The sequence below is a fragment of the Protopterus annectens genome, chromosome 8.part0, assembly GCF_019279795.1.
Source record: "Protopterus annectens isolate FY-2018-M chromosome 8.part0, PAN1.0, whole genome shotgun sequence".
Lineage (NCBI taxonomy): Eukaryota > Metazoa > Chordata > Ceratodontiformes > Protopteridae > Protopterus > Protopterus annectens.
In genome coordinates this window covers 756,592,344-756,606,458 of record NC_056741.1, presented here as the reverse complement: position 1 = coordinate 756,606,458, position 14,115 = coordinate 756,592,344, and the positions used below count along the sequence as shown (strand labels likewise).

Sequence of the window (14,115 nt, the reverse complement as noted above, 5' to 3'; positions counted from 1 at the left end):
GCTTCTACCACCTCTTAAATCATTCTGAAGAATATATCCAAGATCTTAAATGCGCCAGTCTGTATTCTGTTCAACTATTCTGATCAAATGAATGTGAATTGTCTTTTTTTGCATTGATCTTCAGCTGCTAAACTCATATGACACCTACAAATTCTACAAATCTTCAGCCATCTGGTTAAACTCAACTCAAAATATCAATATACTTCAATACACACATCCTCTGAACACATATACACATATTCCTAGCTCTTCAAATGCAAACACAAAAACACACACACAAACACACACACACATACACACCAGAAATTTAGCAGATTGCAGACCTTGCGCCTTTAGTTCTGCTTGTAGACGTCTTAATAGTCATTTGACTTGTACCCTGAAATTACTCAACCATATAGCCCTCCTAGGTCTTTTCTGTTAGGCAGTATATGCCCCCTAACTCAAACCTCAATGCCTTGCTCGTTATTGTGTCCCTTAATTTATTGGCTTCCAGCTAGAGTCAATGTTAAATGTATTACTGAGCTCAATTACACTAACTGCTCCTCCCTTGTCCACTACAATCAGATTAGGAGGATCAATACAAAATACTCACATAACAAACTACCAATATCTGTAATTATATATATATATATATATATATATATATATATATATATATATATATATATATATATATATATATATATATAAAGAACAGGAAAAAACTATACAAAGATAATGGCTGTACTGATTGTTGGTGGCAAGTTAGCAGCATGAAGCCAGAAGACAATAATGCTAGTACTGTATAGCCTAGCATACTTGCAAATGATTGCATGTTTCAGCCAGCAAATACATTCTTCAAGAGAGGTTAGGAAGACTAAGCAGAAATGGAGTTTACTGGGCAGAATGTAGTTTATCAAGTGTAAAATGGCTTCACCCTTATAACAGCTTCTCTGGTGCAGGCTTTTATATATGAAATTTTGAAAGTTAAGATTTTATTTTCTGAGTAATTTATATTATCCTTCGGAATAAATTGTCTACATTTACATTGGAAAAGCAGCCCATCTCTGAGCCCTAATCCTATTAATACCTTTAAACTTGTGCAAAAAGTAAATTTAAAAAAATCCCTTCTTTCGGCAAAGGTTCTGTAAATTTCTACACTGCTGAATGCAAGACAGTACAGTTGCATAAGTCCTACTTACCTGTAACAGTACCTGCTTGTAGGACTTATGTTCAACAGACACACTGCCTTACTAGCATTCAGGTAGATGCCCAAAGCTTACCCACCCTGGGAGGGGAAGGAAGGATAAGGGTCCATGAGCCCCTGTAGAATGGTGCTAGTGAAGCCAGTTCTGGATCTAGAAAAGGCATCTGGGCTTGTAGTGCTTCATTAAAATATGGACTGAGGACCAAGTTGTTGATTCTACAATACTTCTAGGGTCCACTCCTTTCCAATACTCCACTGAAAAGGAAAAGGCCCTGGTGGAATGCACATTTACCTTACTTGGATTTGCTTTACCATGGTGGGTGGACAAAAAACAATACCAGAGGGCCATCAATAAGCAATGGTTTGCTTAGAGGCAGGTTAACCCTTATTTGCTCCTATGAAGGAAATAAAAGCCTTTCAGCCTTTCTGAAGGTTTTCATTCTGTCAAGGTAGTACCTGAGCTGCCAATGCATAACCAAGGTATGAAGTATCCTCTCACCCTTTTTCTTATGTTTTGAGAAGAATACAGAGAAACTGATATTCTGACTGAAAACAAATTCTGAGACCACATTTGACATGAGAGGTTAGTGCATAACACAACCCTGTACCTGTGGGAAATCAGGTAAGGTTGTCCCACCATGAGAGTTTGCAGCTCAGAGACTTGCCTTGGATATGTCAGAGTAATACATAAAACAGTTTTCCATGTTAAGAATTTCAGATCAGCTTGAGCGGTAGGTTTGAATGGTGGTAAGGTCAAGTTTTCAAGAACACAGTTAAGATCCACAAAAGAGGAATTTGCTTGCGAGGGGGTCTAATTTGCAATACTCCTTTCATGGACTGTTTTACCAAAACAGAAGAAAGAAAGATGGCCTCTAAATGCACCTTAATGGATCCATATGCTAAGTCATCCTGAAGTAGCTCACACAAATACCTAAAGGCCAGAGGGATGTTAACCTCAAGGAATCCTCGGTTTCTGCTTAGGCATCACTTAGAAAACATTGTCCACTTTTAAACACAAGACTTTCTAGTAGCAGGTTTTCTGGTCTCCTTTATCACCTGCTGCACATCCTCATGAAACAATTACCTAAATGGAATTAAGACTGAATCGTCCAGGCTGTCAGTGGCAGTTGCTCCAAACTGGAGAGCACCAGTAACTACTCATTGAGAATGAGTGAGCAAATCCGGTTTGTGAAAAGTCTGTAGTAATTACCCATGGCCAATGCCATTATAAGGGAGAACAAAGATTGCCTGGGCCAAAAGGGGGTCACAACAATGATCTTTGGCATTTCTTCTGGAATCTTCAGGAGTACCTTGTGAATCAGTGTAAAGGATAGAAATGTATGCAGTAACATTCCTGTCCAAGAGAATGAGAATACATCTTGTACTCCAAGCATGGCTACAAGGATGTCTGGAAGATAATTCCTCCAGCTGTCTAGTTTGAAAGGAGGTGAACAGATCTATTTGAGGCACTCCTCACGTGGGAACTAGATACTAGAGCACCACTGCCTTGAATTGCCAGTTGTGTGGATCTGCCCGGGATCTGCTTCGCCGGTCTGCCACAATATTTTGCTCTGATGGGATGTATGATACATGAAGAATCAGAGAATCCTGCAAAACCAACTCTAAGACCATCAGTGCCAACCAGCACAGAGGATATGACCTTGTACCCTCTTATTTGCTGAAATGATGCTGTCCATAACCACAAGATGATGACTGGGGTCCAAAGTTGGCGATGGATTTTCAAGGCATGGATCATCACCAACACTTCCTTGATATTGATGCGGTTCCATGTATCCATGGCACTCCAAGTGGTCTGCACTTGCACTTCCATTGACAAAACTCCCCAAGTGAAGTCGGATGAATCTGTCTGAACAGACCACCTTGGAACAGGTGGGAAGAAGGGAAGTCTTGGACTGATACTCAGCTGTGTTCACCACCACTACAACTCTTGTCTGATAAAGAGCAGCACATGCAACTGGAATTCCAGGGCATGTAGGTGCTGGATCCAAAAATGTTGTAAATACCATTGAATTTTCCTCATGTGAAGATGGGCCAGTGATATCAGGAGAATCATGGATGCTATTCAGTCCTGAAATTTTCTTGCGGAGGTGACATTCCTCCTGAAGAATTCCTGAATCCTCATTTGGTAGAACAGGACCTTGTCTTCGGGGAAAAAAAAGGCCATTGTTTTGTTGTTGTAGATTAAGAACCACAAGAAGAGGAGTCTTTGTGAAGGTATAAGGCACAACTTCTGAAGGTTCATCTTTAATCCTGGCTGGAAGAGTAAGGTTGTGGCCCACTCTAGCAATTCCAAATACCTGAATGCAGACTCTGTGCAAATCAGCAAGTCATTCAAGTAAGAAAAACATTAATGCCAACAGTCTTGCAGTTGGCCACTATTGAAGCATGGTATTTTGTAAACACTCAAGGTGCAGTGGATAGCCCAAAGGACAATGTGGATAACTAATAGCGCAAACTAGACACAACAAATCTCAAATATCTCCTGAAGTGAAAAGCAATGGAGAATATAATAATACACATCCTTCAAGTCCAGGGTCACCATGAAGCAGTTATCTGGCAGAAGAGAAAGCACTGTCTGCAGGATGAGAATCTTGAGCTTGACAAAAGTATTCAGAAAGGATAGGTTCAAAACCAGTCTCCATAACAGCTCTTTTTTGAGGACCAACAAAATTCTGGAGTAGAAATATTTCATTCTCTCTGAAGGAGGGACTGGGTCTATAATCCCTGCATCCAAGTGTCAGAGTATAGCGAGAAATTAAGTCTAGTCATATGAGGGGGAACCCTACTAAATAGAGGTTTGTATTCTTTCCACTACCACCTGTAACCTCTGCCAGCGATGTTGAGCATCCATTTGTCGGAAACCACTGATGGCCAGGCCAACTTGTTGAGAACTAACTTTCATGACAGGAAATCTGCATGGGAACTTAGAAATGATGGGTGCAAAGCCTTAGCATAGTCACAGATTGGGATGGGGGTTATCCTTTTTTTGGGAAAGGAACTCCTTCTGTTAGGTTTGGCAGAGTTCTCGTCCTGCCATTTCTCCTACTGGTGGCTTGTTTCCTGTTTGGCTGGGACTTTTGTTTGTTGGGCTGTTGAAAGTTATCTTGGTTATGGAAGGAAAACTTGAGAATATTAAACATTTTAGACACCCCTTGCCTCAGTTTACCTCTGTCATACCAGTGTTTAAGGATCTGATTAGCTGATGTACTAAACACACAATCAGCATCAAGTGAAGCATTCAAAATAACTTTTTTAACTCATTGGAAAAAGTCTGGCTGTGCAACCAAGCATGCCTCTTTACCACAACAGGCATTACTGGATTTCTAGAAACAGTACATGTCTCCTTCCAAGGCATTCTTTAAAGTGTGCTTAGACACCTGAGAAAAACTGGAAACAATCTCTTTCACATAACCTTTATGCTCCACAACTAAAGATGCAGTGAACTTGCTTAAACTACACATAAACCCAACACAAACTTCCACCTTAAAAGTTACCATGTTGGACTGCACCAGCTTCTTTCCTGGAGATTCCAGCCAATTGCCTTGTTTATCTCGAGGGACTGGGTTTGATGAATACATAGTCTTTTTTACTGGAAGAGTTCACTGAGGACACAAACAGGGTCTGCAAATAAAAGACCTTGGGGTCAAGGCATGGCTGAGCACAACCTGAATTCCTTAAACACTTTTTTTTTTTTTTAGGAAGAGACTCAGCAGAAGGGAAACGCTAGGACCAATGGAGGGAAGGTTGCCACATCCAGGGCCTCAGCCCAAAAGATCATATACCCTGCAGCTAAAGATTACTCTCTATTGAATCTAGCCAGCATCTGGGAAGAATAACACATGACTGGGTTTCTTAATCTCTTTGTCCTCAGAGGAAACTGACTGATTGACTCTGACCCTTCTGAAGTCTCAGATTCTGGATCCCTTTCAAAATCAGGATCCTTGGATGGTTGAATGGGAATTGAAGCACTGGCATTACTTTTAACCAAGGGTTGCCTCCTATAATCAATGGCCTGAATAATGGATCTAGTCATAGCCACAAGCTTAGTTGAAAACAGTCAAAGACTGCAGCTCTTCAACATGGTGGGTCTTCTGTCTCCTTTTTGCATGAATTACACTACTGGGAGAAGACATATCAACACTGGCAACAGATAATGCACCCAAAGAATTTGGTTCTTCCGTAACTGACCCAACCAACAGTACAACCCCAGAGGATGTGTCTCACTCTCGTGTCACACACAGCTGTGGTACAAATATCACACCTGGGACCGTGAGGCAAAAGAATGCGAGAGGTCATAGTCTGCCCAAGGCTACTGTGGAGAAACAAGCCATAGGTTGTGGCATATTTCTTGAGTTCTAAGTTTTTTGGGTGCACAGGGGGTAGATGGGGGGGCACCATATAGAAGCCCATCAAGTCAGGGAACAAAAATCTAGCCAGAGCAATACCAAAGAATGGCTGCACAGTCAGTCCAGTAAAAATGGACAAATCCCACTATTATCCTCTCTAAATTAGCAATTTGAAGTATATTTCTGTAGGTATAATATTCTGAACACTGCATTGAATAAAAAGACAGTAGCTTCAATAACGCAGCTCAAAGCACACAATAGACATCACAAAAGTTTCCCAACTTTAACAAAAATGCTAGTTTCAGACCCAAACGATTAGAAACAACATAAAACTGCCTTAGACAAGAAATAAGGCCTAAACTTTTATTTTTTGTCAAAAATGTTTAACATATAAAATGGCACTAAAATCATGACTGAAATGAAAAAAAAATGTCTAAAAATGCTGTAAACTGCTCAATCACCTCAAATAATCATAACTCCAAAGAAAAAAAAATGGAAAAACTTTCAAATGAAGGTTTTAAACAGAAATAACAGACTGGATTGACTCATGGTTCTGGAAACAATAGGGAATGAGAGGGACAGTACTAAAGTTGCCTTACAGAACCTCATTTAAATATTCACAAATGGCCATAAAAACCACTATAAACATTAAAACCCACAAAAAACATTAATTAGCTTATAACAAACAGTATAAGCCTTACATTGCAGGTAAATTAAAACACCAAGAACATATAATTTCCCAATCAGAAAAAAAAAAACAGTCAAAGCAGCAGAATACACTATTCAAGCACTGAGAAAAAAGGCAGAGAGAGGAAGTAAAACCCAAAAGCGTTTCTTATTTGAACTCAGCAGCTGAAGAGATCCAGAGTACGGAGTGGTCTTCCAAGAGATCCTTCTCTTACTATGGCAGTAGAAAACTGAAACGGTCCTGTCTGTGGGTCTGTGTAAGGCAGTCCCTGTACTGCCAAGTGATTGGTCCATCACACCCACAGACAAGCAGTTGGGGGGGGGGGCTCTGAGCTTTAGCAGACTGTCAAAGGAGGACAGCAAGGCTCTATTACTCGAATGCCAATAAAGCAGTGTGTTTTTTTGAACATCTATTGGTTTCTTAATGAAATGTGTGTATACCTATTTACATCATACACTTTAAAACTACACATAAACATCAACTTTTCTGCTTGCCATTTGTGCACATTTTCATACTTACTCTTCTTTCGATTTATTCCTATTGTTTTGCTAAGCAGGACTCCTGTGCAACATACCACCCCCTTTGCTGCTAACATATATTTTCCAGAGTTTTTATTTCTAGCGTTTCCTTAACTCATATGTAGCCAGTCTCTTGTTTTATGGCTTTTCTTCCTCAGGAAATTGCTGCAATACATGGCTACCATAAAGGAAACAGAACTGCAAGAAATAAAAATAAAGTTGTGCACACACACAATCTAAACAAACTAGCTGTCTAAATGCACTACTACTAAAGTAAAACAGCAGGCACTACTACTAAATTAAAACAGCAGGCACTACTTGCATATTAAGAAAAGCTAAAGCAACTACACACAGAAATAGCAGCAAGCAGCCTGCAAACACTACTCTATCTTACCATATGTAGCCGTTAGTAAACTTAAAAGCTCATACAAAGATAATCAAACAGTTCTTAATAATATCAATTACAAATTTAAATCAAAGGTTGAGAATAAAGTGTGTAGGTAATGCAGTTTATTTCGTCTTAGAAGAAAGCATACTGTTGAATTTGTTATATGAAACATATTTTACTTGAGAAGTATTTTAAGACATGTACAATAACATCACATTTAAAATACTACTACCTGAAAGGTTTAGACTGGGGTACTTCACAGACTAATATAGAAGTGTTAATAAATACAACAAAACAGTGCTACCAACTGTCAATAAATATGTATTATAGCTTTAAAAATTTACCTATAAACTTAGTTAAAAATGTGTATTAAATTAAATTATATCAGATTATATTTTAACCAAGCATATTTAGTCACTGTCAGCTTCTCTTCAAGTCTATATCTATATGCACACATGAACCAAAGCAGCTGTGTTAAGGCTGTACAGGACAATAAGGACACTCTGAGTTGTTAGAGTTACTGAAGTTTCATCAAAGCAGCATCAGGTTTCTCAAATTTAAAAACTTTACAACTTATGCTTGACAACAACTTAAGTAAAACCTTGTCTGCTAATAGAAAGCCGGCAAATAATGGAAGAACAGAGTACTCTTGAGTAGTATGTATATATTTATGTGTTATTGATGTTTTTCCTATAAGTGGCTATTATTTCTTTACCCACTGCAACATATTTCAGTCAGTACACGTGCCATAACCCAGGTTTTTCAAACCATGCTCTGTACATAAAATCACTCCTCTTCACTTTCAACTCTGCCACCTGCATTTCTTAAGGTCATTAATTAGTTCTCTCATTTCATTTTTAAGAGGATGAATCAAGCTAGGCCAAACCTTCCCTGTAGGATGGGGAATGAATTTCTAAGTCCAAAGCTTCCCTGCAAGATAGGGAATGGATTTCTAGAATACTATCTTAGGGATAGGTTGGTTGACTGCTCTAAAACTAACTATATATTTTGGGAGTTAGATAAAACTCCAGTGGACTTGATGAGAATATGCAGATGCCATTCAGAGGACATCCAGATTTAAGCATGAACCCAGGACCCCTTACAAGTGATGCAGCAGCAGCACTAACAGCATTGTCACCTGGTGTTAGTGAGATTGGATGTATACAAAGATGACAGGCTGCATATGCATGACAGTAAACAAAACTAAGATGTTAATCTGAGAAACATTTGGTCAGGACCCATTTCATTGGACCTACACAATGAGTCTCAACTCTTTAAGAGAAATATAAAAAGAAAAGTTTTTGTAGGACAAGCCCCCTGCATCAAAATATATTTAAACAGACTAGCTTAGATTATACGACTGTAGGGAAAATGCATACATTGTTATACCTCTGCACTATAATATCCCTCTGCTAAACAGACATTTTGGCATAACAGTGATCTCACATAAGACAGAATCATTTCTTCACTGAAGGAAGCAAACAGTCAAAAGTACAGTACTGTTTAAATCCACAAATATGTAGCTACATGAAGATGCATACTGTATGGCATATATTCCGTCCAGAGGACAGCCTGAATAAATTCATTACAGTGGCCAGAATTTATTCACAGTGTTTGTGATGTTTAAAAATAGCATTCTGACAAATACGGTTAAGTGTCAGAACTGAGAAATGCATTTGTAGAAATGAAGAAATATATGGGTTAGGAGTACAGTAGTGTAAGTTTTACAGAAAATGCTAAAACTGTAGCCATTAGGACCCGTCTCACTGAAAGACAACTTAGAAGAAAACTGGAAAATTTGCTTCTATAATTATATTAATTTCTCAGTGCACTAGAACAGCCAAGAAACCTGAAAAGGTCAGTATGCCACATTTTGGCTTGTCAAGACACCTTGAACATGCTTAATGCTTCTGTATTTTTTTTTTGAAGACGAGGAAAGACAAGCTAGAAGCAATTAGAGAAAATTAAAGAATTACTGTGAGACAAAAAAAATATACCGGAAAGTAGAGGCGATGTAATACCTTTTACTGAACCAACATAGATTTTGCAATTACTTAAGCTTTCTGACTTTCAGTCTAACATTGTAGAACAACTGATGAAGGGCTAGTAAGGCCTTCTTGATGCAGGTGCCCATGTCATTCGTTGTCCAAGGCACAGGACCAAGGCCTTAAACAGGAAAACACCTGATGGCTGCTTGAATGGTGGCATCCACAATCAGCTCTTGTCCTTTGGGGAATGAATGGGCTAACCCATTATGGATGGCTGGTGGCCAGCAGAGGTAGGGTTGCCACCTTTTCAAATGCCCAAAGTGGGACATTTTGTAGAAATGTCAGATTTTTCAGGACAAAACATACCCATGGCCCATATGAAGGCTAGAACTTCACTTTTTTGCCAAAATAAAAGCTTATTATTGTAGCATTTTAGTTGTTTATGCTATTTCATATAATATTTAAGGTTTCAAATAAAAAATAATTGTTTTATTCAACTATTAAAGAAAACTTAGGAAATAGTTTTGTCCTAAAATATCAGGACATTTGCCATTTTTTGATTTTTTTTTCGCAGGACACAACTGCCCAAAGAGTGACTGTTCCTCGCAAAGTGGGACAGGTGGTAACCCTAAGCAGGGGGGTACACAAAACAATAAAAAGAAAAAAAGCTGCATATATCAACATACTAAATATACTACAAACTGAGCATGCATGTTGCATGCAATTATCAGTACATTGTATATATCAAACCAAATGCATATGGTAATGCTGCTTTGTGTATTGTACACTATTTTTGTAATACATCACTAGGGCTATGGCTGAAATTGGTTACTGTGTAATCAGTCCACTGTTGCACCAGTTAACAAAGTATCAAATCATGGGTTCATCAAGAGATCTGCAATGCCATCTGTCTACACTACGTTTCGTTTTCTATAAATTACAGGTGGAACATAACTTAAGCCATTATTGCCAGTAAGGAATTCAGCCGTCTGTACCTAGTACCACAAAGAACCACTTTACGAGGAGCCTGGAGTTACACATGGCTCTGAATGTTACTGATGACGCAAATAATTACGTTTGGCTTGTAAAGCACTACAGGCAGGGTTCAGTTGAGCTAATATTTTGGCAAAGCCTTTTGGCAAGTACTTTGTTTACACTATGGAAATATTTTATAAAACATTAAAAAATGAACAAGCACAGGAATCTGTCTAGTTCCAACCTCACCACCACGAGTGCTGAGGAAAATAATATAAAAAAGAGAAATTTAGTGGTCTTAAAACTTTGTTGATGAGCTCAGCCAGAATAATTTCCAAAAATTCATAAAACTCAGATAGTGTTCCAAAGCAACAAGCCTTTATTCGTTACGGACACGCGATCCTCAGTAACAAAAAAAAAATCAGAAATATTTTAACAATGCTAAACATATCAGCTTTTATTTACTTAAAAGTAGGTGTGGAAAATATATGTACTGTTTAATTTTAAACCAGCCTATTCAAGGCACACAATATAAACAGGGCCATAAAAGTGCCTTTTAGAACAAGTACCCACCCATTTTTTCTTTATTTTAGTTCTTGTCACAGATGAAAGCTTTATTGCATTAGGTAACCGAAAGCGATTTTAATTAAAAGTCTTTTTATGTGCATGTTATGCTTTTCTTAATACCTGATTTTGGAATGTGGGTTGCAAATAGGTAGTGTTTTCCTTAACTAGGATTTAGTTTGATTTAATCAGTAGTAGGTGTGTGGGGGTGGGTACTTGTTCTAAAATGCACTTTTACGGCACTATTTATACTGTGTGCCTTAAACGGGCTGGTTTAAAATTAAACTTCATCTTTCGGCTTTTCCCAGTTAGGGGTCGCCACAGCGGATCATCTGTCTGCTCATGATTGGCAATGGAGTTTTACGGTGTCGAGTTGCCAGCCCAGCACCCAACCTTCCACAGAAGACACACACATGCATGCACTCACGCCTAGGGCCAATTTAGAGTGTCCAATCCACGTCTTTGGGATGTGGGAGGAAATCGGAGCACCCAGAGGAAACCCACGCGACCACAGGGAGGACATGCAGACTCCGCACAGAAGGCACCCCAGCCGAGAATCGAACCAGAGAACCTATTGCTGTGAGGTGGCAACGCTAACCGCTGCACCACCATGGCCGCCCTGCTGGTTTAAAATTAAACAACATGCATATTTTCCACACCGACTTTTTAAGTATATTAAAGGTGATACATTTAACATTGTTAAAATATTTCTGATTTTTTTGTTTTTGAGAATCGTTTGTCTGTGACGAATAAAGGCTTGTTGCTTTGGAACACTACCTGGGTTTCATGATTTTTGGAAATTATTGTGACTTAGCTCATCAACGAAGTTTTAAGACAACTAGTTCCTCTGTATTTTATAAAATAATGTATCACATTTCCTCGGTTTGGAAGAGGTATCTTTAATGTAGTCTTGCAAATTCTGCAATAGTAAAACAGGTTATTAATGTCAAACCATACAAGATGTTATAATTGGGTATCTGTTGTCTTAGGCAGATTTTTCTATGTTTTTTCAACTTCTTCAGTATACTGAAGCTCAACAGATTACCTGTGCCACCTGTGACACAGAAATAAGGACATAGATTGATTCCTTGTGGGCGACAAAGCTAAACCTCTCTGCATAGCAGAAACTCTTTGGGTAACCCATAAGGAAGATGATGAAAAAAAACTCTGTGAAACCTGAGAACTTTTCTGCAAAAGAAAAATAAATGGAAAAAATGCAGTAGCAGGGGAAGGAAGCCTTGGTGTCAGAGCACTCCAGGGATATGGCACATGCACACAGAGCAACGGAGTTACCAGGCGATACAAGGACTGATGCACTTTAGTGCATTATAGTCGTACTAAGGTCATAACACTGCTATGAATTTCACTGCATTTAAAAGTTTTCAATTCTAATCAAAGTATAGAATTGAAGGTGCAAGGACAATAACAGTGTATTTAAGGATTGTACCAGCTACCTCAATACATAAAACATACTAATAACACAGAAGTTAAGAAATGTCTGTTATGAACAACTTGGACAATACAGTTCAACAGACTTTCAGAGCATTAAACGTTTTGTATGTTGTACCTTAAAAAGTTTCATTATACAACTAACTTATAAGCATAAAACAGGTTACCAATTTCATTTTTTTCAAATCTACTTGCTAGAAATACAGCTATACCACATACAAAGTCAAATATTTTGAAATTCCATAAAAATCAAAATAGAGATTTTAAGAATTCAATACAGTTATTTGTGTTAAGTATAGGCTTAGTTTTGTTTTAATATGGAAATGTCCTAGTTTCCTTGTTAAGTAAAAAATGGATTCTCAGTCCACTGATTAAAAAAGGCAGCTGACAAACTATACAATTAATGAGTTGTGCACAAGATTTTCATGAGCAAAGGCACAATACATTAATATTAATACCTTAACACATTAAGCAGTACACAACACATTCAAACTAACAAAAGCTGTTTGAGTTAAAATTTTAATGATAATAGAAGCATACCAAAGGTCTCTATAAGTCATCATGATTTGTCATGGATATTCACCCGCATGAATGCAATGGATGAGATAAAAACAGAAAGAGAAAACATTGTTTTACATTACAACATGCAGAACTATAAATGTGCAACCATAGATAGGGTTAGGTTTAAAACACAGACATATTTTTAGAAATACATACTGCATCTTCCTTTTTTCTTCCTGAGTCATTTTAGCAAGCCAAAAATCAAAAAATTGACATAAATGCAACAATCACTCCAAATACAGAATACATGGTAATGTTAATAAATTTGCTTCTGTGAAAGGTAAATATGAACAAGTGTGTGCATGTCCCAGATGGGTCTACACTATGTAGTAACCAGTGGGGGATGCAGTAATCAGGTAAATAAACTCAGCTGATCATTAGCATAGTAAAATCAGCATTTCTAAGAGGCAAAGGAAAAGATAGACTTATAATTCTCTTGAATACATCATGGAGACACAATTGTGCTGTGCTTGCAATGCTGCCTTATAGCTCTTGATCTCCAGTTCAGTTTCCAACCGAGATGCTCCTGTGATGCCTTCTGTGAGCATTCTGCATTTTACCACAACATTCTCCTGGGTTTTAACTGATGCACTATTTTTCCCACATTGCAAAGACATGGTATGTGAGATGGTGATCCTCCAAACTGCATGGAAGTGGAATACAGTGTGGGTACACAGCTTAGAAAATACATTTTTCAGTATTATTTCCCCTGCTCTGTACATAGAGAATGCTTGGATATGGTCCAGCTGCAAGCTTAATCTAGATGATGTCAGCATCACAGGATGAATGAATGAAAATAATGAAACTGTGTACTACACATCTTTAAACTTCCTGCACTGCAATAAAACTGTTCAGCATGGATGTAGCAGAAGAAACTTGTTCTCATAGTCTCTCAATCTACATTTCCTGGAGGACCAGAAGAGTGAGTTTGCCAGTAAAAGTTTTACACAGCATATTACTTAGTTTAATTTAATAAGGAATATTTTAAGGATGCCAGTGTACTGCATACTGATACGTTCCTTCAGATGAACAAAACTGCTTTGTAGTACTAATGTCATCAGCAGAACAGTAACCTGATGTCCTGAATACACAACTTTACAAAACAAATACTGCAATACAAAACCAAAACACATAAAACAGTTCACAGATTTCATCAATGAGATCAAGGTCTCAGGAGGCATAACAACCACAATAATAATAATAACAACAAATATGACTGGATCCTGAACTTAGCAAATTAAGGCTGCCATTAGAAAAAAATATTACAGGACTGCAATAAATTTGAATGTGGTAAAGTCACCTGATCATGAGCTAAATAACACTTCATATGACTGACAGCGCGAGACATTAAACCTAAATAGTCTGTCCTTTATGTGCATTTTACTTTCTCTCTCTCTCATCCATTCCTACGAACTTTACCACCCTTTCTCT

General features: G+C 38.0%; 1 protein-coding gene across 5 annotated transcripts in view; it reads right to left on the bottom strand.

The window, feature by feature from the left end:
• LOC122809023 (cAMP-dependent protein kinase catalytic subunit beta) overlaps positions 1-14,115 on the bottom strand; it is a 2,062,609-nt gene that overhangs the window by 990,190 nt on the left and 1,058,304 nt on the right. For 2 of the 5 annotated variants that reach the window (XM_044080223.1, XM_044080225.1), the window contains exon 2: positions 12,664-12,672. The exons of the other annotated variants lie outside the window; for them this stretch is intronic. In XM_044080223.1, coding sequence (XP_043936158.1) covers positions 12,664-12,672 — 9 coding nt within the window. The remainder of the gene's footprint in view (positions 1-12,663; positions 12,673-14,115) is intronic. 5 annotated transcript variants of the gene reach the window in all.